This window comes from Cervus canadensis, chromosome 11, assembly GCF_019320065.1.
Source record: "Cervus canadensis isolate Bull #8, Minnesota chromosome 11, ASM1932006v1, whole genome shotgun sequence".
Lineage (NCBI taxonomy): Eukaryota > Metazoa > Chordata > Mammalia > Artiodactyla > Cervidae > Cervus > Cervus canadensis.
The window spans coordinates 41359927-41383690 of record NC_057396.1 but is presented as its reverse complement, the minus strand read 5'-3'; the positions used below and the strand labels follow the sequence as shown (position 1 = coordinate 41383690).

Here is a 23764-nt window from a genome sequence, read left to right as displayed (position 1 = left end):
CCCAAGTAGCAAAGCATGAACTATTGTGCCAAGGAGAACTGTTGCCGTGTCCGTGTTGTTTTGTATGGTCTGGAAAGGCTCCTCATGGGGTGTTTGTCACTTCAGAAGCTCTGGTTCATGCACCAAAACTTTGTTCTTCCAGAATGATCTACTCTTCCTAAAAGTCACCAGCCAACTACATCATCTCAGCATCAAATGTGCCATTCACGTGCTGCACGTCAACAAGTTCAATCCTCACTGCCTGCACCGGCGGCCAGCTGATGAGGTAAGGGCAGGGCGCTACCTGTCCAGGTAGCCCTGAGCCAGGACACCTGTAAGATAGGGTGTTAGAAAACCAGGACATTATCATCACTAAGTGGCTGCGTTTGGGACCACGCTGTGGATTCTTCCCTTTGCTAGGGCTTCATGGTGCCCCAACATGCCTGTGGCCTGAACTCTGTCCCATCGCAGCCACTGTTACCTCCAACGTCCAGCTCCCTGGGGGAAGATACATGCTATGGGCCGGAGGGCAGTGGCAGCAAGTCTTTTAAAGACATTATGATGATTAAAGGGGATGAGGAAGTGGAGCAAAGGAGAGGGTGAGACAAAATGGAAAGATGATGTCAAAGTATGCAGAGGAGTGGAAAAGAGCCTATGAGGAAACTAGGTATTTCAGAATCTCTGGGTAGGTAGAACATTAACTGACCTCCAGATTCACAGGGAATCCATGAGCAGGTTTTGCTAGAGAAGAAATAGTAGAGGTAAACACAGCAACCCGCATCCTGGGGAATCCCCTGATTATCTTCCGTGAACCTCAGAGTTCTTCTACAAGATTGTCGGTAATACCCTGCCTCCTGTGTTCTGGGAACAAGTCTAACCCTGCTTTAAGAGTACTACCCAGCTTCCCAGGGAATTGAAAACTCCTGTCTGTACTCTCCATCCCCTCTTTTCTCCCTGTTCAACAGAGCATGTTTTGAATGCCTTCTATATGTCAGGCACAGGGCTGGGCACCCAGATGCCACTTGAGGGCACTTAGGTGTAAGTATCTTAATCTGTATTCTCCTAAAACATTTGGCCACGCCAGTGAGACCTTTATTCTATAAAACACTCAGCTCATAATCGGTAGTCCTCTTTTAAAGTGTTTCTGAATCACTGAATGAATAACTCCATGCCTTCATGTGTTAGTCTCGAAGTAACCAGAGAGTCAGGGAGTAACGGGATTCTGGAATTAGATATCTGAGTAGAAGATCCTGCACCTTGAGTGAGAGATTAATTTCTTGGAAACTAGGCAGGCTCTCAGGAAGCTGGCATGGAGGCCTGGGTCAGTAGGCATGAGGGTTGGCCTGGGTGAGGCATCTAGGGCTGACTGATTCACAGGGGCTGGCTCCACAGAGGAGCCTGGTAGGACCTGTAGGCCTAACTACTCCACTCTCCTTCTCCCTCTCACAGAGTAACCTCTCTCCTTCAGAAGTTGTGCAGTGGTCCAACCACAGGGTGATGGAGTGGTTGCGGTCCGTGGACCTGGCGGAATACGCGCCCAACCTTCGTGGGAGTGGTGTCCATGGAGGGCTCATTGTGAGTGGCTCTTTGAGCTGGTCTACTTGCCTCGGTGCTCCTGGGGTATTCAGGAACTGACGTCTAAGGGCTAGACATGCCTCCCAGTAAGAAAGTTGATACTTCATCTGAACTCCTTGCATAAACTGAAATCTCAAAGTAGAATTTGACCCCTTGTGCCTGAGACTTAATGGGCTTCAGGGAAATAAGATGGGCTCTGGAAAGACTTTCCCAGCTACAGGCTCAGAGGAGTCCAGGACAAGGGGTCTGCATGAAAACTGCCCATTAACAGGCAGCTCCATCTGCTGCTAGAGGAACACAGGGCTGGGGAGGGAGAGGGCACCTAGATGTCACCTCCTGCTCGTCACGGGACGATCCGTCTCAGCACTCAGAGCTCTCAAGAGGCAAAGCTAGCAGAGAAATGAGGAGGGGGTGGCTTGGATGTCATCCAGAGTGGACCCTGGATGACAAGGGATGAGAAGGGAGACAGCCTTGGCTAAGAGGGCACAGTCACAGAGTCGGGCCCCGTGCCAGGGAGCCAGGGGGTGGGGACACAGGACGAGTGCCCTGGAGGTGCCCGGGTCGACGGGAGTCTGTTCTCAATGCCGTCACCTGGAACCACTGGTGGTCACCACTGGCTGACTGGTCTGATTTCTTCTTAGATTCTAGAGCCACGCTTCACAGGGGACACCTTGGCCATGCTTCTCAACATCCCACCACAAAAAACGCTCCTCAGACGTCACCTGACCACCAAATTCAACGCCTTGATCGGCCCTGAGGCTGAGCAGGAGAAGCGAGAGAGAATGACGTCACCTGCTTACACACCACTGACCACCACAGCCAAAGTCCGGGTGAGTTGCCAGGCCCTTTCTGGGGCGGCCACAGGGACCTGCCTTCTGGCCCTTAACTTGGGCAGCAGATAAGCCAGGACCTGGTGCCAAACCCAAGTGGGCTGCCTGGACGAGGAGGCTCTCGTGACTTCTGCTTTGGCTTCTACCTTTGGTTTGATTTTATGTTACTCTTTGTTAGGCCAGTTCCCAGCCACTCTTGAGTCCAAGGGTATGCAGGTTTCTTTACACAGAAATGATGTGCAGGCAGCATCCGGTCCTCTTTCCTGATGCTACCTTGACTCGTTTTGCAAAGCAGACAGGTTCCTGAGTGTGGCTGCCCTGTGCCAGTCAGAGCTGTCTTACCAACTCAACAAGTGGCCCTGTGGGCAGCCAGCCCTGGGGGTGGCCAGCACACAGCTATCAGAGGTCCTGAGGTCATCTAAGCACCAGCACCACTCACTGGGGCTCTGAATCCCACACTCCCCCGCTGCCTGAGCTGTCCTGCCCACTCAGCACAGCTCCGGTGCTGGAGCAGGCAGGAAGGGCTCTCTGTGGCTGCCCTAGGTGCTGTGAGAAGGCGGGGAGTGCTCCCCATGTGGTGCCAAGTCCTGTGAGCTTGGCCTCTACAGACTGCAGCATCTTCAGGGAGTCCTGAGTCCTCCCAGGGAATGTCAACATCACAGGGCAAGAGTTTTGGGTACAGAGCCTTGGAGGAGCAGCTCTGCTTACTCAGGGCAGTTGGTCTGTTGGCCTCTCCCCAGCAGGCCAGTTGCTTCCAGGAATGCTATTTTTGTGAAGAGAGTTTTTCTAGAAGCAGTTTGCCTTATTCCTTCCCTCACAGGCCTGCCCTAAAATGTATTGTCAGGGTAGCTGCATACCAGCTCAGTCATCTCTTTCTCATCATCTTGCATCTGCTGTGTTTTAGCCAAGGAAGCTGGGATTTTCACATTTTGGAAACATAAGAAAAAAGAAGTTTGATGAATCGACGGACTACATTTGCCCAATGGAGCCCAGCAACAGTGTTGGTGATGGTCACAGGGCCTACAGCGGCACCCGGGGCCTCAGCACACTTGATGCTCCTGAGCTGGATGGGTTGGACCAGGTGGGACCGATCAGCTGAGGCCTTTGTCACCTGTGCTGTCTGTGCGTCCCGAGAGCTCACAGTAACTCCGCGTGTGTCACCATGTAACTCACCTCACCCCCGTGTATGCGCATGACCCGCAGAGAACATTCCAGCCATTGCGCACCCCTGGGCGTCTTTCTCCGAACCCTGCGGGTGGCCAGGTATGGAGCTGCATCTTTGCTAAGGGGCCAGACTTGGGGACTCAGGAGCAAGGACACTTTAGGATGCTTGTACATTTTTGGTAAGTCCGAATGTCCACCTACAGCATTGGTGGCCACACCTGAGCTTGGACACAGGTCCTGAGACCGCAGTCAACCCTGAGGGGCTCAGCTCTCAGGCCCCTCAGCTGCTCCCCGGTGGAGGGCAGTCCCAAGTGCCTTGGGCCTGTGGCCAGAGTTTTGGCTGCAGGGACAGAGCAGGACCTTCTGCTGTGGGGACAATGGAACTGTCGTGACTTCATTCAGAGGTGGTCTCTTTCGGTAATAAAGCCCGTATTTATGTAGAAAGCGAGCAGCACAGCATATCTCTAAGCATGTCCAGGGGAGCGAGGTGGGCACATAGACAGCTGGAGTGCTGCTCGAGAGCCCCCACTGCTGAGCTGGGCTGCAATTTGCGCATGTCCTGGGAAAGGGGGATGGGGCAAGGAGTCACCGCCCCCCCCCCACCATCCTTTGTAGGAGCCTGTGGCCTCACTTTAGGGTGCACCACCCAGTGGGAAGCCCAGAGGCATTTTGTGTCTCACATTCTGCTGTCATGCAGACCCTGAAGCTGGTTTCCATTCTGGCGGGGGGAAGCCAGCCTGCCTTGCTGGCAGGCCTCTGTTCTTGCATGTGTTGTGTGAGTTCCACTGTGACTGCCCTCCCTGGGCCTGTGTAGGGGTTGCTGTGTATTGGCGGAGCTGGAACAGACCTGTCCTCCTGATTTAGAGGCTGACTGACCGAAAGTGGGTCTTCCAGCTGGGCCTGGTGTGGCCAAGGAGGGATGCACCTGCCAGTCTGGGCTCCTGCTCCTGAAATCCCAGTTGGGCGCAGTGCAGCTTTTGGCTCCACTGGGTCCCCTGGGCCTTGTCTGCAGAATCCCGACAGCAGCATCGTAACTGGTGGCCGCAGCAGGCCTCATGAGCCCAGTTTGAACACTGGTTCTGTCCCAGATGGAGGCGAGGCAAAGTACCAGCAGCCTGAGGCCATGGCCTCCTGGCCTCCTTTGAAGTCCAGTTAGCAAGGAATGTGGGCACCAGCTTGCAAGTTATTAGCACGGCTGCTGTTTGATCCCAGGGCCGGGACCGCTGATGAGAGGTGCTCCCCGGGGCTGACAGCTGGGCACGGCAGTTTAAAGCTGCAGTCAGGGCAGGCTTTACCCCTTGTTCCTTTCTTATAGTGTCCTGGTGGGAGACTTCTCCGCATGTGCCTGCTTTCAAACCCTGCATGGGACTGTGATGTCACTAACTCTCTGTGCGGCCTCAAGCAAGTCCTGTATCTCTGGGTGGGGGCCCAGTTTTCCCACCTGTAAAATGATGGGTTATATGCAGTGCCCTCAAAGGGCAAATCTACAACGTCCACAAAGGTTTACGGGAGGAGGAGCAGACTGGCATTGGCTGAGCAGGCGGGGAGGTTCCTGGGATGAGGATACCTGGCTATGCCTACACCGGGGCATCAGTGTCTGAGGTCCTGCTGGGGCCAAAGACTGTCAGTGTGTTCAGCATCAGAAAGGCCTCCTCCCCACCTCTCCCTGCTCCTGGGAATAGCTGGAATGCTGCACCTGTGCTGAAGGGTTGCCCTGAATGGGCCCATCTGTGCCCTGCTCCTGTGTCCCCTCAGAGCTGGCACTGAAGTGGGGACGCAGGAGTGTATGTGACGGCATGGGGCAGTGGAAGCTCTGCCTTTCCCCAGGGACAAGCAGTGTGTGCTTCACCCATGTGTCGCTCCCCAGGGCCTGGCCCACTCCTTGCCCACTCTCCTGGGGAGCAGGCCCAGACTGGATAGGACTCACAAGCCACCTCTGCGAATCCCAAGCTCAGTCCACAAGCGCTGACCAGGCCACTGCCCGTTTTACAGATGGCACCTTCGGAAGGCACCGTGACGCAGATAGGGCTCCTCTCCCAAGACATTCACCGCCTCACGGTAGGACTCTGACCTTCTCTCTATAGTAGGACCCATGCTGGGGAGGCCCGGGGAGTTTGGTGTGGGGCTGGCTTAGCCCTCCTGTCTAATCCAGAGCCTGTAGCACCAGCGCCTCTGATAGGGGAGAGCAGACGGGACTGGGGGCTGGTGCCGGAGCTGAGCCAGCCCAGAGGCCTTCTCCACTGGCCTGCTGCCAGTCTTGAGCCGAAACCAGCTCAAATGTCCTCGGTCTCAGGCCCTCTGTCCAGGCCTGGGGCTGGTGAGGAGACCAAGATACTCAGCAGTTCTGGGTCACCTGCCTCGTCAGCCCAGGCCTCACCCCTGGCCTGATGGACAGGGCTCTGCCCTCTCTGCCCATGAGACACACATTTCCTGTCATGCCTCTGACTTTATGGACATCACAGGCACGAGTCCATCCTGGCAGGTCCAGCTGGGACAAACTGTACCATCTGAAGCAGCTCAGACCCAGGGGAGAGGAGCCACTCTGGAGAGAGACTGACTGTCCCTGTCTGCGACCTTGGGCAAGTCACTGTCTGTCAAGCAGGGCTGATAATATCCTCCTTGCCAGGCCAGCAGGCAGACCAGAGCTGGCAGAAAAAGGCTAGTCAGAGAATAGAATCACGTTGGTGAGGCCCAGTGCCTCCCGGGGCCTGTCCATTCTGGACTGCCCCAGCATAAGCCCACCGGCCACAGCGTCCACCTCGCTGAGGCCTTTGCTGGTTTACTGAGCAGATTATAAAGGCTGAACCCAAGGCAAGACAAGACTGGGGCAGGGGCGGCTCTCCCTGAGTCCAAACAGAATCACTTTTGTCAATTTGTTTTTTCTTGGCTCGCACACTGAAATGAACCCACCCAGCCTTGCCTTTCTCACTTCCAATAGACCTTTGGTGGCCATGAACTAGCACCTTTAAAGGTAGGAGCAATCTACTGTTGATAGTGTTGGCGTCCCTGGGACACCATGAACTTACAGGGCGTTGGTGTCAGGGCCAACCCAGGACCCTGCTGCTCCCCATGGAGCAGCCGCAGGGCAGCCGTGACCTGTTGAACGCTGTTAAGCGGGGCCTTTGGCCGTGTCCTTTCAGACGATGCTGAGCCAGGACCAGCTGCTGACCGACTCCCACCTGGCCACTCCCAGATCTGAGGACTGGAGATGACTCTCTTCATGGCTGGCAGCCCAGAGAGGCACGTGTGTGGGTCCCAAGTCTGCTTCGATGGGAAGCTGGCCCATGGCCACCCACAGAGCCCAGACTGGGCCCCAGGGCATCTCCGACGTGGGTGCTGACAGGACAATGCGAGGCTGTGGAACGGATGTCCACGAGGTGGCCCACAGGTTTTCAACTGTGCTGTGCTCTCCACCGCAGCTTCTGTACCTTTTGTACTTTTATAAGTGGACTGTAGAGTGCTTTTGCAGGGAGGGCAGTGAGAAGCCCACACACACTCAATGACTCACGCCATCCCTAGAGACATCTGGGGACTCTTACACCAAAGGGGGGAAGGGCTATGAGTCACAAAAGCTTTGCTGGAAAAAAAAAATTCTGAATGTTCTGAGCTGGCTGAAGTGGTAGGAAGCCTCCTCCCGGGCTGCTTCCGTATGGAAGCTTGTAGTGCATTTCCGTTCCCAGGAATCTGGCTGGAGCGCCAGCAGGGAAGGAGTGATGGACTCCCTCAACAAGGCTGCCATTTTCTGCAGTGGCGTCTCAGGTGCTCAGGGCTGTGGGGCCTCCCAGCATCTGAGCAGACATCTCTGCGGCCTTTCCCTTGTCAGCCTCAGAGGCAATTTATCTGATCAAACAGCTCCCTCGAGTGGAAGGCCCTTTCCACTGCAAGACATCTCAGGTATGTCCTACCTCAGGGAAAGGCACCTGCTCAGCGGCCACACAATCATCCTTCCCCCTGAGCAATGGCCCTAACTCCTCCCTCTAGCGCCTCTAGCTCTGGCCTCATCTCTCTAACTTCCTCAGGGGGGTCCCTCACCCTTCCTTTCCAGATGGTCCCCTCTGGGTGTTCTCTACACCATCCCTGGAGGGAACTTCCCAAAGCACTGTTTTTATGCTGCTAAGAACTCAGTTCCACAACCACCACAGATTATCATTCAAAAGCCTTAGCACCCAAGACCTCTCTGAATCTTCAGCATTCATGAACCCATGCTCTAGGCTTTGTTCCTACCTTTCCCTCACCAGAATGCATTCTTCTCCTACTCCCTGTCACAAGGCTGGATCCTGTCTGCTGAGGTTCAGGTCAGCCCGAGCCTCTTTCAGGAAGCTTTCACTGAGGGTTGGAGGTCTCCATCCCATGGTGCTGTCTGACCTGAGCACTTCCTGGCTCTCCTTGAAATAGTGTGTAACCTTTCTCCACCCATGCTCAACACAAACTCACTGAGCACCTGTATGGACAGGTTCCTGTACAGACAAGAGTAAGACCTTTCCCCATCTTCTCATTCCCTCATATGTGCAGGCTAAATACCTTCCATTCTGGGCCAAGGAGCACTGGGGATACAGGGATGAATGTCAAGGTCTTTGCCTGGGGGTGTGGATGGTCTGGTGTGGGAGTACAGGTCTGTTTCAGACAGGAGCGTGTGCTGAATGTTACAGATACTCCAATAGAAGTGTCTACAGCCCCAAAGAGCAAATTGTCATTGTTAACGCAGGGCTGGGGAGGGGGACTGAAAAGGCTCCAAGGAAGAGGTGATACTTGAATTTTGAAAGATGAATCAGAGTCAAGTATGCCAGAGGGGAAAGGCACTCCAGGCAGATGGACCTGAACCATCCCAGCACGTCCAAGGAAGTACCTGAAGTTGGTATGACAAGAGCAGAGCTTCTTGACCCCTGCATTGCTGTCATTCGGGGCTGGTAAGTCACTTGCTGGGGCCATCCCGTGTGCTCTAGGATGTCCAGCAGCATTCTTGGTCTCTCCCTCTAGATGCCAATAGCTCCCCTCTAGTTGAGGACCACTGGGCCAGAGAATTGGGTCAGAGAAGGAGGCCCAAGGAAGCAAGGATCTGGTGAGGTCAGCTGGAGCCCAGATCAAGAAAGGCTTGGTAAGCCAGCCTCCCGGAATTGACCTTGGAGATACACGGTGTCCAGGGAGGGACTACTGAAAGCAGTGAGATGTTTAAAGCAGGGGACAGGCATGGCATGATGTGTGTTTAAAAGAAACATCTGGAGGGAGGACCTACCTTACTCATCGTGCAGTGCCCATCACTGTGTCTTTCTCTGAGGATGAACTCAACAGGTGGACGGATGAAGGCTGAGCTGCCACCATCTCCCCCAGCCCCCACTGGCCCGCTGAGAGACTGACCTGTTACGCCACCTGTGGGTACTGCACCAGTGTACTTCAGAGAATTCTCTCGCGCTGTCTTCCTCTATCTCCTGTATCCCTTCACTCTGCCCCGCTACCCACATATACACGTGGTTAAGAAATCCAGTGACACCAAGTTCAAACAATGCTGCTACTATGCCAGTTTTTGCAAAAAGCAAACAAGTTGGAGTTAAACTCAAGTTTGAAGCCCAGCTCTGCCACCTACTGGCTGAATGATCTAGGGACAACAGCTTCATGTCTAAATTGCCACATCTGTAACTTGGAGGACAAAATCCACACATGAGTTCTGGCTCAGCATGGGGGAGAGCAGCCAAGATGGAAGAGTAACAAGACCCAGAACTCACCTGCTTTCACGAGCACACCAAAATCACAACTATCTGCAGAACAACCATCGATAAAAAAAAGACTGTAGAAATCTTCTCCTGTTAATGACATAAAGAAGGAACCACAACGAAACAGGTGGGAAGGATGGACTTGGATACAAGGATACAATCAAATCCCATACCACCTCCCCAGGGTAGGTGACCACAGACTAGGGAAAAATTGATTCTCCCACAAGAGCAAGCGTTCTGAGCCCCACGTCAGGCTGCCAAGCCCAGGGCTCTGGTCAGATGAGCTCTCCAGAGCAGTTGTTTCTGAAGCCGGTGGGGGTTAACTGCAGAAGCCCCACAAGCTTGGGGCAAATAGAGACTCCATTCTTAAAGTTAAGTTACTCAGTCCAACTCTCTGCGATGCTATGGATTATAGCCTACCAGGCTTCTCCGCCCATGGGATTTTCCAGGCAAGAGTACTGGAGTGGGTTGCCATTCCCTTCTCCAGGAGATCTTCCCGACCCAGGGATTGAACGCAGGTCTCCCGCATTGTAGGCAGACACTTTACCATCTGAGCCACCAGGGAAGTTCATTCTGAAAGGCACATACAAAACTCCATGTACACCAGGACACAGAGCAAAAGAAGGAATTTGTTAAGAGCCTGGGCCAGACCTACCTGCTGGCCTTGGAGAGTCTCCTGGAGAGGAAGCGGGCGGGTGTGGCTCACCCTGGGGACAGAGACACTAGTGGCAGCCATACCCGGGAGCATTCGGGAGCCTGAACATGGTTGATGGTGGCAGCTGACAGCTTGGCTTAGTAGCTCAAGGACCACACCCTGCCCCGCGGCCTACAGGCAACAGCACTGGGCCACCTCAGGCCAAGCAACTGGGTGGGGACACAGCCTCACCCATCAGCAGACAGGCGCCTTGTCTAAAGACTAAAGAGCCCACAAGTGCCTCTGGGTTCACCCCTCAACATAGCCCAACGCACCGGAGGGCTAAGACCTGGCTGGTAAAGCAAAAAAACAATTCCCCAACGCAGGCCAGACTGTACCCTGGGACCAGGTGGGCCTGACTAATAGGCCAACACAACCTTTCATGACACCCCAGGTTCCATGCCCAACTGTGTTAGGAACCAATGATCTCAAGCTCTAGGGTCCTTGGCCAGACTTCAGGAACTAGCTCTGCCTGCCAGGAACTGGTTTCATCTGTCAGCAGGTGGGCAACAGCCCCAGAGTCTTTGTGACCCTGATTCTGCCCACCAGTGAGCCAGCACTAGCCCTGGGCCTCCTTGGGTTACCACAACATAAAGACCCATGCTGCCCTCTCAGAGGGAACCCTAGAACATACAGCTTGGGTAAGGAGAGGAATATACTGCTAGGATGCTTCCTACACAAGGCCACTTCTCCAAACTCAAGAAATGTCACTAACCTACCACTTACATACAAATAGTAGTTCAGACAAAATGAGGTGGCAGAGGAAACCACCACTGCTGAAAAGGAAAAAAGGGAAAAGAATGAAAAGAAATGAGGTGAGTTTAAGAGAACTCTGGGACAACATCAAGCACACTAATATTTGCATTACTGGAGTCCCAAAAAGAGGAGAGAGGGCTCGAGAAAATATTTGAAGAGAGAATAGCTGAAAACCTCCCGAACCTGCGAAAAGAAATAGTCACCCAAGTCCAGGAAATGCAGAGAGCCCCAAAGAGAAACATACCAACACATTGTAATCAAAACGACAAAAATTAAAGCTAAAGAGAGAATACTAAAAGCAGCAAATAACATTAAAGAAGGGAACTCCCATTAAACTATTAGCTAATTTTTCAGCAGAAACTCTGCAGGTCAGAAAGGAGTGGCACGATATATTTAAAGTGTGAAATGGAAAAACACAACCAAGAATACTCTACCCTCCAAGGCTGTCATTCAGATTTGAAGGAGAAGTCAAAAGCTTTAAAGACAAGCAAAAGCTAAAAGAATTCATCACCAAACTAGCTTTACAACAAATGTTAAAGGAACGTCTCTGGTGGAAAAAGAAAAGGCTGCCAGTGTAAATAAAATCATGGAATGAAAAACTCACCAGTAAAGGCAAACATACAGTAAAGGTATGAAATCAGCCTCCCGCAAAGCTAGTAGGGACGATAAAAAACAAAAGTAGTAAAGTCATCTCTATCCGCAATAAGCAGTTACGGGATATAGCAAACAACTAGATGCAAAATATTAAGAAGAACAATTGTGAGGGTGGGGAAAGTACAAATGCAGGGCATTTAAAATGCAGTTGAAAGAGATCAGCAACTTAATCATATACATACAGACTGCTGTACAAAAACCTCAAGGTAACTGCAAACCAAAGATCTATAATATAAATACACACAAAGGACTCCAAACGTAACACTTAAGATAGCCATCAAGTCACAAGAGAACAAAAGAAGGGGGGAGAAAAGACCTTCAAAAACAAATCCAAAACAACACAATGGCAGTAAGAAAATATATATTGATTACTTTAAGTGTAAATGGTCTAAAGAAAAGACAGGCTGGCTGAATGGACACAAAAAGATGATCCATGTATTTGCTGCCTACAAGAGGTTCCTTTCAAATCTACAGACACTTTACAGACTGAAAGCGCAGGGAGGGGAAAAGACATTCCATGCAAATAGAAATCAAAAGAAAGCTGGAGTAGCAATACTTATAGATGAAATAGACTTAAAGACTGTTAAAAGAGACAAGCAACCAACGGATGGCTGAAGAAATCAAAGAGGAAATAAATAGCTAGAGACAAATATGACAACACGATGTTCCAAAACCTATGAGATTCAGCAAAAGCAGTTTTAAGAGGGAAGTTTGTAGTGATACAGCTTACCTCAGGAAACAAGAAAAGTTCTCAAACAACCTAATTACACCTAAAGCAATTAAAGAAAGAAGAATGAACAAAACACAAAGTTAGCAGAAGGAAAGAAATCATAAAGATCAGAGCAGAAATAAATAGAGACTACAAAAACATAGAAAATATCAATGAAACTAAAAGTGGTTCTTTGAAAAGACACACAAAAATCGCTAAACCTTTTCCAAGGCTCATCAAGAAAAAAAAGGGAGAGGCCTAAATCAGTAAAATCAGAAATGAAAAAATGTGAAGGATTATAAGTGGCTTCTTCAAGCAACTATGTGCCAACAAAATGGACAGTCTGGAAGGAATGAACAAAGGTACAATCTCTCAAGACTGAAATTTGAATCAGTAATTTTAAATCTCCCCCAACAAACAAAAAGTCAAGGACCAGATGGCTTCACACATGAAACATTAGAGAAGAGATAACACTTACCCTTCTGAAACTATTCAAAAAAACTGGAGAGAAAGGAACACCATCTGAACTCTTCCTATGAGGCAACCATTATCCTAATAACAAAAATCAGACAAAATTACCACAAAAAAGAAATTTTAAAAGTTATCACTGATGAGCATAGATGCAAAAGTCCTCAACAAAATACTAGCAAACCTACTCCAACAATACATTAAAAGGATTGTACACCATGATCAAGTGGGAACTATTCAAGGGCTGCAGAGATTTTTTTCAATTATCTACAAATCAATCAGTGTGATACACCACATTCACAAACTGAAGAATAAAAACCACAGGATCATCTCAATAGATGCACAAAAAGCTTTTGATAAAATTGAACATCCATTTGATAAAAATTCTCCAGAAAGTGGGCATAGAAGGAATATACATCAACATAATAAAGGCTATACATAGCTTTTCATGGCTAGGTACAACTAACATCATACTCAACAGTGAAAAGCTGACAGCATTCCCTCTAAGATCAGGAACAAAACAAAGAGATCCATTCTCACCTCTTTTATCCAACTGTTTTGGAAGTCCCAGCTGCAGCAATCAAAGAAAAAGGAAATAAAAGGGATCCAAACTGAAAAAGAAGTAAAACTGTCACTATTGCAGATGACTATATATAGAAAGTACTAAAGGCATGACCAGAAAGTTACTGGGGGTCACCAATGAATTCAGTAAAGTTGCAGGATACAAAGTTAATATACAGGGATTTGTAATAACCACCCCTAACCCACCCACCACTCCAGAATAGGACTTGGCATTTAGAGGATGCTAACAAAGACACACCTCTTACCTCCCTTTGTTGTGCCAAGTACAAGGAACCTAGGATTCTTGGGGCCCACCTTGACTACTGCCCTGATGTGTATTTTTAACACCATTCGCATTTCAAGAGTCTCCTACAAGAGAAGGAAGAGTGCACATGGAGAGTGCCTGAGCACTCCAATGGGTCTGACCTTAGAAACCGCACTCTAGAAAGAAGGGGGTCAAGAGAAACTATCAGAAGTTGACGTGACCCCACTTGGATTCTCCTGGAGTTCTGCCCCAGCATCTTTGACAGTTCTGACCTCCCAAGCACACAAGATGCCAGTTCACATGTGGAGCAAGCCAAGGCCTTCTACCTGTCTAGCGGGTCACCCTCAGACACACACTCATGGGCTATCTGCCTTGCACTGAATTTTATCTCACTAAACTATGGGAAAAGATACTGAAAGGGAGTCCCTTCAAACCTCACCAGGCAAGGAAGCCCCAGAAGCCCCTTTACCTCCTGCCTCTAGAACCTTTTTCTTAGGCCCACACCAAAAGAGAGGGGTGCCAGCGTACTCGAGGGTACATGACAAGGGTCTTTGGATACTTCCCAGTTTAACGTGGTGAAGCTGAGCTCACTGTGAACCATGAACACGACCAGGCAAATTTGGAAAGAGCCAGAGAGGCTTTAGTAGGTGAAAATCATGTCCTTGGTATAACCCAGTTTCTTCAGGTTAGGGTGCGCAGCTGTCTGGATCAGGGGTGGTGGGCCACACACCAGGATGAGCGTGGACTTCCCAGGGGGAGGGAGGTGCTCCTTGATCATGTCCTTGGTAATGAAGCCTGAGCTGTACTTCCAGTCTGAGGTTAAGCATAAAAAAGCTGTTTGCATCCTTGACCCCAGGCCTCCTACCCTCCCTCCCTTAAGCCTGGGAGCTTTGTTGGCCAAAGCTTAGACATCTGTGCTACTGTTTTCTGCAGAAACCTGAGAGTAGAGGATGTGGGTGGGTCCAGGCAGCCCTCTTAAGTATTTACCCCAGATCCCAGGCTCACTGCTGGGATTCGGAGTCCCTGGCTGGTGTCTGCCGGCTGTAAGCACTGAACCCAATGCACCCGTGTGTGAATCCAGGCAGAGAGCGGGAACTGTGCCCGGCAGAGGGCGCTGTGGTGTCTGGGGGCCGGCCCAGCTGGGTGGCGCCCTCTGCTGGCCAGTGAGCTCTATGACAAGGCAGGCATAACTGCTGTGTGGGAGAGGCAGCCAGCCAGCAGTGTGCGGGCTCTGGGGTGCGGCCTGCACTGCGGTGACCGGGTGCTGGCTGGGGCTGCAGCCGCTGTCTGCGGTTCAGCTTGTGAGGACTGCTGTCCTCGGTGAGGTGACCGGTGCCAGGTGAAGGGGTAAGTGGCCATGCTGGATGCAGTGAGTGCTGACTCTGTGGGATGCTGTGTGGAGTGGGTGTTCAGCATGACCCAGGGATCCCTCTGATGTCACAGGGCAGTGTGTGGAGAGCCGCTGAGACGCTGGACACCTACCCTCTCCTGCCCTTACAAACAAGGCAGCCCAAATCGTCTCTCCCTCAAATTCCTGCATTTCCCAGTAGGGACATAGCCCAAGGCCTCAGCCACCTAGTTCACAAGCAACCAACCAACCCAGGGACTAGTTCCTGGCTGGGTCCAAGGCTGGAGCTGACCCATGGTGGGGACAAACGGGCCCATACCAGCAGGAGGTCTGTCCAGCGTGTACCACAGGCCGAACCGCGTTGGATGAGTTCTGGCAACTTCTTCAAGCTCTCTTCTCATCAAGATATCCTCCTCTGTCTAGGAAAAAAAAAGCAGCATGAGCCATGCTCCTCCAGGGCACCCTACTTGTTCCCCACACTGAGCACGTGAGTCTGCACGTTCCCGCGCCAGTCATCCAGTTCTAGCTTGAGTGCTACCTGCAGACTCTGGGGCAACAAGTTCTGCTGAGGCTCCGGCACAACAAACACCCTCTGGTGGAGGGAAGTGGTGGGTGACTGCCCTCCACTGGGAAGGCTGTGTCTGAGCACTGGGCATCCGGCCCAGCTCCTGCATCCACCCTGAGTGCCAGGCAAGGCAAACTCGAATGACCCAGGATTTCCTACAGGGAATGCGAGGGGCTAAGGCAGTGATATATGACACTATATGTAATCTACAGCACTGGAGAACTACAGCAGAGGAAGACAGAGGCTGCAACCTCCACTGGGGAAAGTGAGCAAGGCCAAAAGATATGTTGCAGGCTCAGAGGTTTGCTGCACACGAGTCCTGGACCTTAAAACTCGTCACAATCCTTGTCCTAACAATTTCAAGTCTAGGATTCTGTATAAGAAAATAATCTAACTGTGATCAAGCCTAGGCACAGTTATTCATCACTGTATCATTTATAACTGTGAAAACTGAGAATAGTCTGGAGAAGGAGATTTAGTAAATGATGGTACAACGACATAGACTGATAAAAATATTTACAAAGAGTAATAATGAGAAGAAAATGCCTGTGAGGTAATGTTGAGTGGAAGAAAATGAAAAACTATAATTGTGACTATACAGCACGTATAGGACAGAGACAAAAAAATGAAGTAAATTATTTAAATGCTTCTGTATTTCCTGAAATTTCCACTAAAGGAAATTTTTTTGGGGGAATTTTATATTGGGGAAAAGCACAGAACTATGTATTAAAGAAGGAAAGCTTAGTGCTTATGGTTGGTTGGGGAGACAGAATTAAAAAAACAAAAAAAAAAAATGGAAAAACAGGCCTAGATTCAGTTTCTCTGGCTGCTAGCGGCCCTGCTTGTAAGCCCTTCCACAGCTGCAGGCACAGAGCAGCATGAGCTCGGTGAGTGCGGAGGGGCCGCAAACAGTGGGACATTATTTTCCTGCTCAGGGCTGACGCAGCAGAACTGACCTGGTTGGCGAAGATGAGGGACATCACGGTCTTGTCACTGGGCTTCCTGGTGATGCAGCGGATGAGCTGCAGCATGGGCGTGATCCCTGGAACACAGTTAGCAGGCAGGCTGGCTTTCCCTCCCCTCTGAGGCTCACAGTCCCTGCTCTACAGCAGCTTCACAGGTTTCCTTGATCTCGATTACTTTTCCCACTTCTGTGCCCAGAACTCAAAGTGCAGAACTACCCTTCATTTTGGTTTTCTCTTCTAAAGCAATAGTCCATCAAAAGCCCTTCTCATTTTCACATGGCAGCATCGGCTTTGAAACTGGACTGCATTTTACGTCCAGCTCCCTCACTGTCTGAGCTTTTTAGTGTCCCCGTTTGTAAAACAGAACCAATGACAAGTAAATGTGAGTCTTTCTTTCAAATGCCCATTATGGTGCCTGGCATATAGTGGTTCACATTACATGATTGCTCTCATCTTTCAGGCATTCCTTTTCAAGGGCTGGGGAACATCAGGCTTGAACAGGATCCAGGAGCCTTTGGGAGCTCATGTGTGGGTCGGCTCAGCCTGCCCCCGCGCAAACTCACCTTAGAAGCTCCAGGGGCTCTTGGTGTAGCCACCATGTTGGTTAAGGGGAGCAGGGCATCCAGGGTCAGAGTCAAAAACTGTCATTGACTTTGCATCCCCATTTCAAACAGCCAGGGGAAGAATCTCTTACATCGCCTCTTCCAGGACCATGACTCCAAAGTGAGAAAGGTCTCAGGGTTCACCCTGTGGATGAAGCCCCCAGTAGCCTCTTACCTGTGCCCCCAGCAATCATTCCCAGGTGATGCACCAGTTTAGTTTCAGGCTCACTCGTTTTGTATGGTTTGAATACAAACTTCCCTGAAATCACAAGAGGGTACTTCTGATGTCTACAACTCTTGACGTGCACAAACATCATCTTGGGTCCCCTCAGCCAGCCCTGGTCCACCAGGGCCCAAAGTGGGAATAGAGCTGGGGCATTCTTAGGGAATAACTGTATCTTTTCTCCTGAGGAAGGAGGAAGGCATACACTGAAGTTAACATGGAGCCTCATACAGCACTCTCACCCATGCTAGTGAATGAGTAAGTGATGAGTGTGTGAGTAAATGGATGAGTGTGCATTCCTTCCATTCATCAACCCGTTATCCATTTTTCAGCAATAGCCAAGTGCCTTTTGTGTATCAGGCATTGTGCTGGAGATACAGTGATGAGGAAATACCAAATCACCCCCTTACCTTCATGAACCTTATAATCTCATAAAGTGGGTATGTGAATGAATGTATGAAGACTTCAAGGACAAGTCCATGTGACTCAAATCTTAGGAGTTTTCTAGAATGATGTACCAAGAGTGGGGATATTCCTCCCAGCTGGAGGCCTAGTGTGAAGCTCCCAGTACCTGACCCATGATAGAACAGGCACCCAGATGGCCCTTGAAAAAGGATGGTGTCCCCAATTTTCATGTTCTCCAAGTACTGAGTCATTTTCCCCCCTTCTGGGTGATTAGGATGTACATTTTTGAAGTAGATCTGAAAAATAAAGCAGCACAGTTTTCACATCTTTAGACCCGAGACTGCAGCCACATACAACTTAGGAATATATTTGCTCCCAGAAACTGTGAGGAACAAATCCACTGTGCTCACGGTTGCTCTCAGCAACCCCTGAAGACTTCACTAGGACAACAGCTTCACTGTTAAATGACACTGCCAGGAAGCCCTGTCCAGGGCATGCTCCCCTTCTCCACCCACTACCCTGAACAGGCTTGTGACAGTGAGGCAGCTGGACGCGGCAGGCATCCTTTACCTTGATGATTAAGTCCACAAAGCCTAGGTCATCATCACTGGACACAGGCGTGTAAGCCCTGACCACCACAACACCGTCAATTTTGGCCAAGAGATGAACATAGTTACCTACAGAAAAGACACCAAATGTTAAGACTGAGCAGGGCCAGCCTAAGCAGGACCAAGGATTTCTCTAAAGCAGGAGTCCCCAACGTTTTTGGCACCACGGGCCGGTTTTGTGGAAGACAAATTTTCCACAGACCGGGGCAGCAGAGTGGTTTGTGGATGATTCAAGCACGTTACATTTATTGTGCACTTTATTTCCATTTAGTGGCAATCTCAGGCTATTCCACCTTGACTTTAGGGTTAGGACTGGGGCTCCTATGGGAATCTAATGCCACTGCTGATCTGACAGGAGGCAAAGCTCAGGCAATAATGTGAGCGATGGGGAGCAGCTGTAAATACAGACAAAGCTCCACTCACTGACCTACCACTCACCTCCTGCTGTGCAGTCTGGGTCCTAACCGGCCATGGACCAGTGCCTGATCATGCCTGGGGACTCCTGCTCTAAAGGATTGAGCTTCGAGGGGTGGGGCGGTGGAGGGTGCATAGTGTGGCGGGGTGCATGGGAGGAGGACCAAGAAGGGAAGGAGTCCAAGTCCAGGATGCCTGGATCCTAGGCCTGCCCTTATCACCACATATGCAACGCTGAACAAGTCACTTCACCCCATATACCTGCCCTGACTCCGTCATAGTGTAGTTGTGAGTTTCAGTTACCAGAAACCTACTGTTGTTGTGGGCTTACTGTGCCCAGGTACTCTGTGGAGCAGGAAGTGCTAACTAAAGTTGGAGACTGAGTATTAAAAATTATAGAAAAGTGTTTCTGTTTTAAAGCAAAACATGCTTCCTTCATAAAGTCACTTCTTTCTAAACTGGATGTATCACTGGGGTCTATGAATGGATCACAGCCCCCTCTGTATCCTGCTGCCTAGGATGGAGCAGGCCTGGACTCACAGGTATGTGAAGCCTCAGGATTTAGATATCCATAGACCATGAGTTCCAACAGAAGCACTGTGTCTCCCTGGCCCATGGCTCTGCTGAAGGGCAGAGTGAAGCTTGCCTCTCCAGGGTAGACATGAGCAGACCACAGTGGCCAGAATCCTATGGATCCTGCATCACATGATGAGCTGGGCCACTCAGGTTTCTGTTGGATCCAACCTGGGAGACTTAAGTGACTAAGGCAATTAGTGGTGAGGGCAAAAGCTGCAATCAAGAGATGGCAAGAGGCAAAGGCAAGGGGAAGTTCTGAGCCAGAGTATCTGAGGGAGGAGAAGCTGTGTGCGCACAGGACAGATGGACAGCATATGCAGACAGAAGCAGAAATCCAGGGGGAAGGACGGAAAGGATGGAGGGGCCCTGAGGCCTGACTGTGGGTTAAGAAAGAACAGGCTTAGGATGGACAAACAAAAAGGTCTTACTGTATAGCACAGCAAACTATATTTAATATCCTGTGATAAATCATCATGAGAAAGAACATGAAGAAGATATCTATATCTCTATATATAAAACCGTGTCACTTTGAAATTAACAGAACATTGTAAATCAATTTTACTTTGATAACATTTTAAAAAGTACAGGCTCAGTGTCTCTGGCTGTGGCCTGGTTGGACACCAGGGATACCCAGGAATAAACACCTGCAGCAGCTTCCTGCTGAGAACTCACTTGATGCTGGAAACCTCAGAAAGGCTCTTTCAGATGCAGACAACCTGGGCCTGGCGTGGCAGAAACCTCAAAGAAAATGGGTCCGCACAGCTGGTCCCGAGCCCCCATCTCTAACCAGCTTCATTTCAGCAGAGCTGGGAAGCATGAAGACTCCCTGAGTCTTCACAGCCGACTCTCCCAGAAGCCTCTAAACTACTTTTTCCACTAACTGTGCACTACCCACACCAGGACTGAGGAGAGTGGGTCATGACAGTTTCTAAGAAATTCTACTTCTCAAAGATTCTCATTCTTGCCAATAGGACTGGCCTCAGAGGCCAGGCAGAGGGCTGGAAAGCAAGCTGACACTCAGCTCTCAGGGCTGGAGAAGAAAGGAAGCAGCAAGGAGGCCCAGGGGCCAGGCGGGCTGCCTGGAGGGTCATTTCCTCACTTGAAGAGGTGACGTCAAGGTTCTGTCCCCTGCACACAGGACAAGCAGGCTCTGGATGAGGATCTCCACCAGGAAGGCAAACAGCACTAGCAGTCTGTACAAAGTTTCAGGCTCTGGGCCTAGCAGAGACTAAGGCTGACTCAGCCATCTGATGGTGGTACAGATTGTTTGCTCGGTCATGTCTGATTCCGTGTGACCCTATGGACTGTAGCCCGCCAAGCTCCTCTGTCCATGGAATTTTCCAGGCAAGAATGCTGGAGTGGGTTGCCATTTCCTACTCCAAGGGATCTTCCTGACCCAGGGATCAAACCTGCATCTCCTGCATTGGCAGGTGGCTTCTTTACCGCTGTGCCACCTGGGAAGCCTGGTGGTACAGATTAGAAACGGTATTAACGCAGAACTCTAGGACTGTGCAGGCTCCTACCCACAATGGGTGCCTCTTTGTGTGCATGGGTTTGAAGCCCCCGCTGAGAATCCATGTACTGGGGTGAGGGGGGGACACCAATTTCCTTCTGCCTCTCCAAACGTTCAGGGCCTTTCTCCCTACAGTAGGGGAACATCAATTCCTCCCATCCCTCCCAAGTGCACAGTACTTCACAGTTTGAATTTCACATCCATCCGTCACTTCTCACAATACCACCAGTAGCAGACAGGCCTGGGAAACCCCATTTTATAGACAGAGGCTCAGAGAGGTGAGGGACCTGCCTACAGTTGCCCAGCAAGGAGCTGACAATGGGATCTTAGACATTCTGACTATAGAGTTACTTCTTTTCAATGCTTATTACAGTATCAGTTTTGTGTCAGCCCAAATGGAACAATGAGAAAGGGAATGGACTGTCCCCCAGCCCATCTCCCCACCTCTCTGAGCTTATGTGGCTCAAGAAAGGTAGCAGGGTAACCTCTGCACCTCAGCCGAGTTTCTGACAGGAGCAGAGTGCCCGCAACACCCAGGTCCTGGTGATGACAAGACCCCACTCACCTACAGGAAGCCCTAAAGCATGGTCCAGGGAGGGCAGTCCAAAGCGAAACCTCCGAGTATTGTGGCTGATTTGCTGATAAAGTAGAGACAGGCTCTGTCAGCTTTCTGGAAGTCTTGCTGGGCAGCTCAGACGCCTGGGAAAGGAGCTCTCCACACACATACATAGACATGTGATGCTCTGGGGAGCAAACCAGAGGCCACGAATGCCCACCCCACTGCCCTGGCCTCCCCAGCCACCACATGCCCCCCCACCTCATCTTCCTCTCACATCACCCACCCCAACCCCTGACAGCAGAGGGGGAGGTCTGCCCATCACCTCTTTCTCAATCAAAGGCAGCGGGTACTTGGTATCAGAGTTCTGTAAGGTGATGTGACGACTCTTCACCACGTTCTTGCTCTTCAGGGCAAGCAGGAGCACAGTGAGCCCAATAACAGTGACAGCAAAGAGCAGGGACGGGTCCTACCGGACAATGTGAGCCGGCCCCTCAGGTCCTGCCTGCCCTGGGCAGGACAGCCCTCAGGCACAGTGGAACCCTCTCTACACCAAAGGCATGTGTGAAGCTGGACTGAGCCTGAAAGAGACTAGGCAGAAGTGAAGGTACCACAATGGAAGGCAGGTGGACCTGGGGTGTGGGGAGGGGCCCGCTGCAGCTCAGACTAGCTGGGAGGTTTTAAGCTCCCAGCCAGATGGCCCAGGAGTGCTAATGTCACCAGACCTTTCAAGCCCATCTGTCTCTATTTGGCTACACTCAAGGGTGCAAGCTCTGGAAGTCTCTCCCCTGAGGTGGAGGGGGTGCTTCTAATACACGATTTGGAATGAAGGCCTCAATCCTCAGGGACAGAGCTAAAGAGAGGGGATTAGCTGTTGACATCTAAGAGGTGTAGGGCTCCCCTCCCCTCCTCCCTCCTTCCAGGTCCTGCTAAGGCAGAGGTAGGGGTGGGGTGAGTATCAGAGCTGCTCCAGGTCTTTGCATAGAATCCACCAACTCCCACTTTTAGCAAGAGTGTCCTTGCTCGCAACCTGCCAGCTCCCACCCCACCCACCCTTAGCAGGAGTGGACATAAATCTTTAAGTTGAAGGGTTCAGAGATGAAGTTATATGCACACACAAAAGGAAAAAAGAAAAAAACAGATGGAACCAGTTGAGACCACGACGGCAATGAATCTGACCTCCAACAGGCCCTGAGTCCTCATTTTACTATATGAGCATGTTAAATGACACACGGATTAGTAGCTGGGCTTTCCTGGTAGCTCAGCTTGTAAAGAATCCACCTGCAATGCAGGAGACCACTGTTTGATTCCTGGGCCGGGAAGATCCCCTGGAGAAGGGATAGGCTACCCACTCCAGTATTCTTGGGCTTCCCTGGTGGCTCAGAGAGTAAAGAATCTGCCTGCAGTGCAGGAGACTGGGTTTGATCCCTGGGTTGGGAAGTTCCCCTGGAGGAGGGCATGGCAACCCTCTCCAGTATTCTTGCCTGGAGAATCCCCGTGGACAGAGGAGCCTAGTGGACTATAGTCCATGGGGTTGCAAAGAGTTGGACATGACTGAGCGACTAAGCACAGCACAGCATTGGTAGCCAGGACCAGACATTAAGGACCAAAAATGGATAAAAAGGGGGTAGCACCCCACTCCCTCATAAAAAGCCCCGCCCCTTCCCCATAGACTAACGCATTTTATCATTGCTACTCTTTAAATACATACTGCCCGCTGGGCAAGGAGTTGGTCTGTGAACTCAGTTCCCTCTTCTCCATTCTTTGGCCACTGATTCAAGCTTGTGCCTTATACTCATCTACTCAAACCCGAGTGGGAAAGGCACTCTCCCTGCCACCAAGCGAGGGCCCCAGCCGATTTGGGATACTGCATTACCTTAGCACCCGGGATACACCCACATCCCTCGAGGCAGGCCAGTGAGGCCTTGGCACTCACCTGCCAGGGATTCCGCGGGGCTTCCGCATCCGCCCCCCCACCCGGCCACCCCTCCAGCGAGACGCCCGCCGGCCCGGGTGGGTTTGGGAAAGGTCCTCCCGGCCGTCCTCTCATGCCGGGAGATCCCCGCCCCACGCTGGGCCTTCTCAGGCTCCGCCCCGCCCAGTGCCAGCCCCTCCCTGGCCGGCGGGGTGACACCGCCCCAGGCCGGTCAAGATCTGCGGGATCCGGCGGACTCTGCCCGGCTCCCGCCCTGGCCTCTCTGGCCGCTTCCCGCCAGGCCCCCAGTGCTGGGAACCCACCCGGAACCAGCAGCCGAACATGGCGAAGGGGCGCTGTCTGGGAGGCGGGGAGCACCCCGGCGGCTGGAGCTAGGCCGGGAAACGGGCACCCAGGACGGGCGGTGGGCCCCTCCGTCGCCCCCACCCTGAGGGCCAGGGTTCCGAAGCTTCTTTCTCGTGGGATTCCGGCTCTGCTCCAGCCCTGTCCCCAGGATCCCAATCCAGGGGCTTCCAGGGCGGAGCTGAGGCCCGCGCTGGGAGCTGGGGGCTGCCTCGCTCCGAGTTTAACATCCCTTGTTTATTACGTGGCTGCCTCCGCATCCTGGTCCTCTCGCCCAGCACTCTGAGCAGCTCTGGTGGAGAACTTCCTCTGCTTGCTTGTTTACACCTGTGGCAAGGCTGGAGGAAG

At 51.3% G+C, this 23764-nt stretch overlaps 2 protein-coding genes across 25 annotated transcripts in view; one reads left to right on the top strand and one right to left on the bottom strand.

The window, feature by feature from the left end:
* Positions 1 to 16078, top strand: part of PPFIBP2 (PPFIA binding protein 2) — a 166207-nt gene extending 150129 nt beyond the window's left edge. For 12 of the 17 annotated variants that reach the window (XM_043481821.1, XM_043481824.1, XM_043481819.1 and 9 more), the window contains 6 exons: positions 143 to 265; positions 1429 to 1554; positions 2196 to 2384; positions 3289 to 3465; positions 5541 to 5606; positions 6689 to 11665. In XM_043481821.1, the coding sequence (XP_043337756.1) occupies positions 143 to 265; positions 1429 to 1554; positions 2196 to 2384; positions 3289 to 3465; positions 5541 to 5606; positions 6689 to 6760 (753 nt within the window). In that variant the 3' untranslated portion in view covers positions 6761 to 11665. Of the gene's footprint in view, positions 1 to 142; positions 266 to 1428; positions 1555 to 2195; positions 2385 to 3288; positions 3997 to 5540; positions 5607 to 6688; positions 11666 to 15134 lie in introns of those variants that run through there. The other 5 variants (XM_043481836.1, XM_043481835.1, XM_043481827.1 and 2 more) reach the window with 3 other exon arrangements.
* Positions 180 to 23193, bottom strand: LOC122449802 (NADH-cytochrome b5 reductase 2). 8 transcript variants are annotated; one of them, XR_006272025.1, is made up of 14 exons: positions 23075 to 23193; positions 21464 to 21607; positions 21148 to 21220; positions 18042 to 18148; positions 17638 to 17767; positions 17019 to 17102; positions 16233 to 16318; positions 15031 to 15130; positions 14094 to 14176; positions 13365 to 13467; positions 13078 to 13148; positions 12548 to 12621; positions 9269 to 9346; positions 252 to 311 (listed from the first exon to the last, which is right to left on the bottom strand). XR_006272025.1 is itself a non-coding variant. In XM_043481840.1 (13 exons), the coding sequence occupies exons 1-12, from the start codon at positions 23186 to 23188 to the stop codon at positions 12562 to 12564; spliced, it is 1155 nt and encodes a 384-aa protein (XP_043337775.1). In that variant the 5' UTR covers positions 23189 to 23193; the 3' UTR covers positions 180 to 311; positions 12548 to 12561. The 8 variants fall into 8 exon arrangements, 6 of the variants coding, with proteins under 6 accessions (XP_043337775.1, XP_043337774.1, XP_043337778.1 ...); XM_043481840.1 differs by lacking the exon at positions 9269 to 9346 and having other exon boundaries at positions 180 to 311; XM_043481839.1 differs by lacking the exons at positions 252 to 311; positions 9269 to 9346 and having other exon boundaries at positions 12322 to 12621.
* Positions 23194 to 23764: the final 571 nt, after the last annotated feature.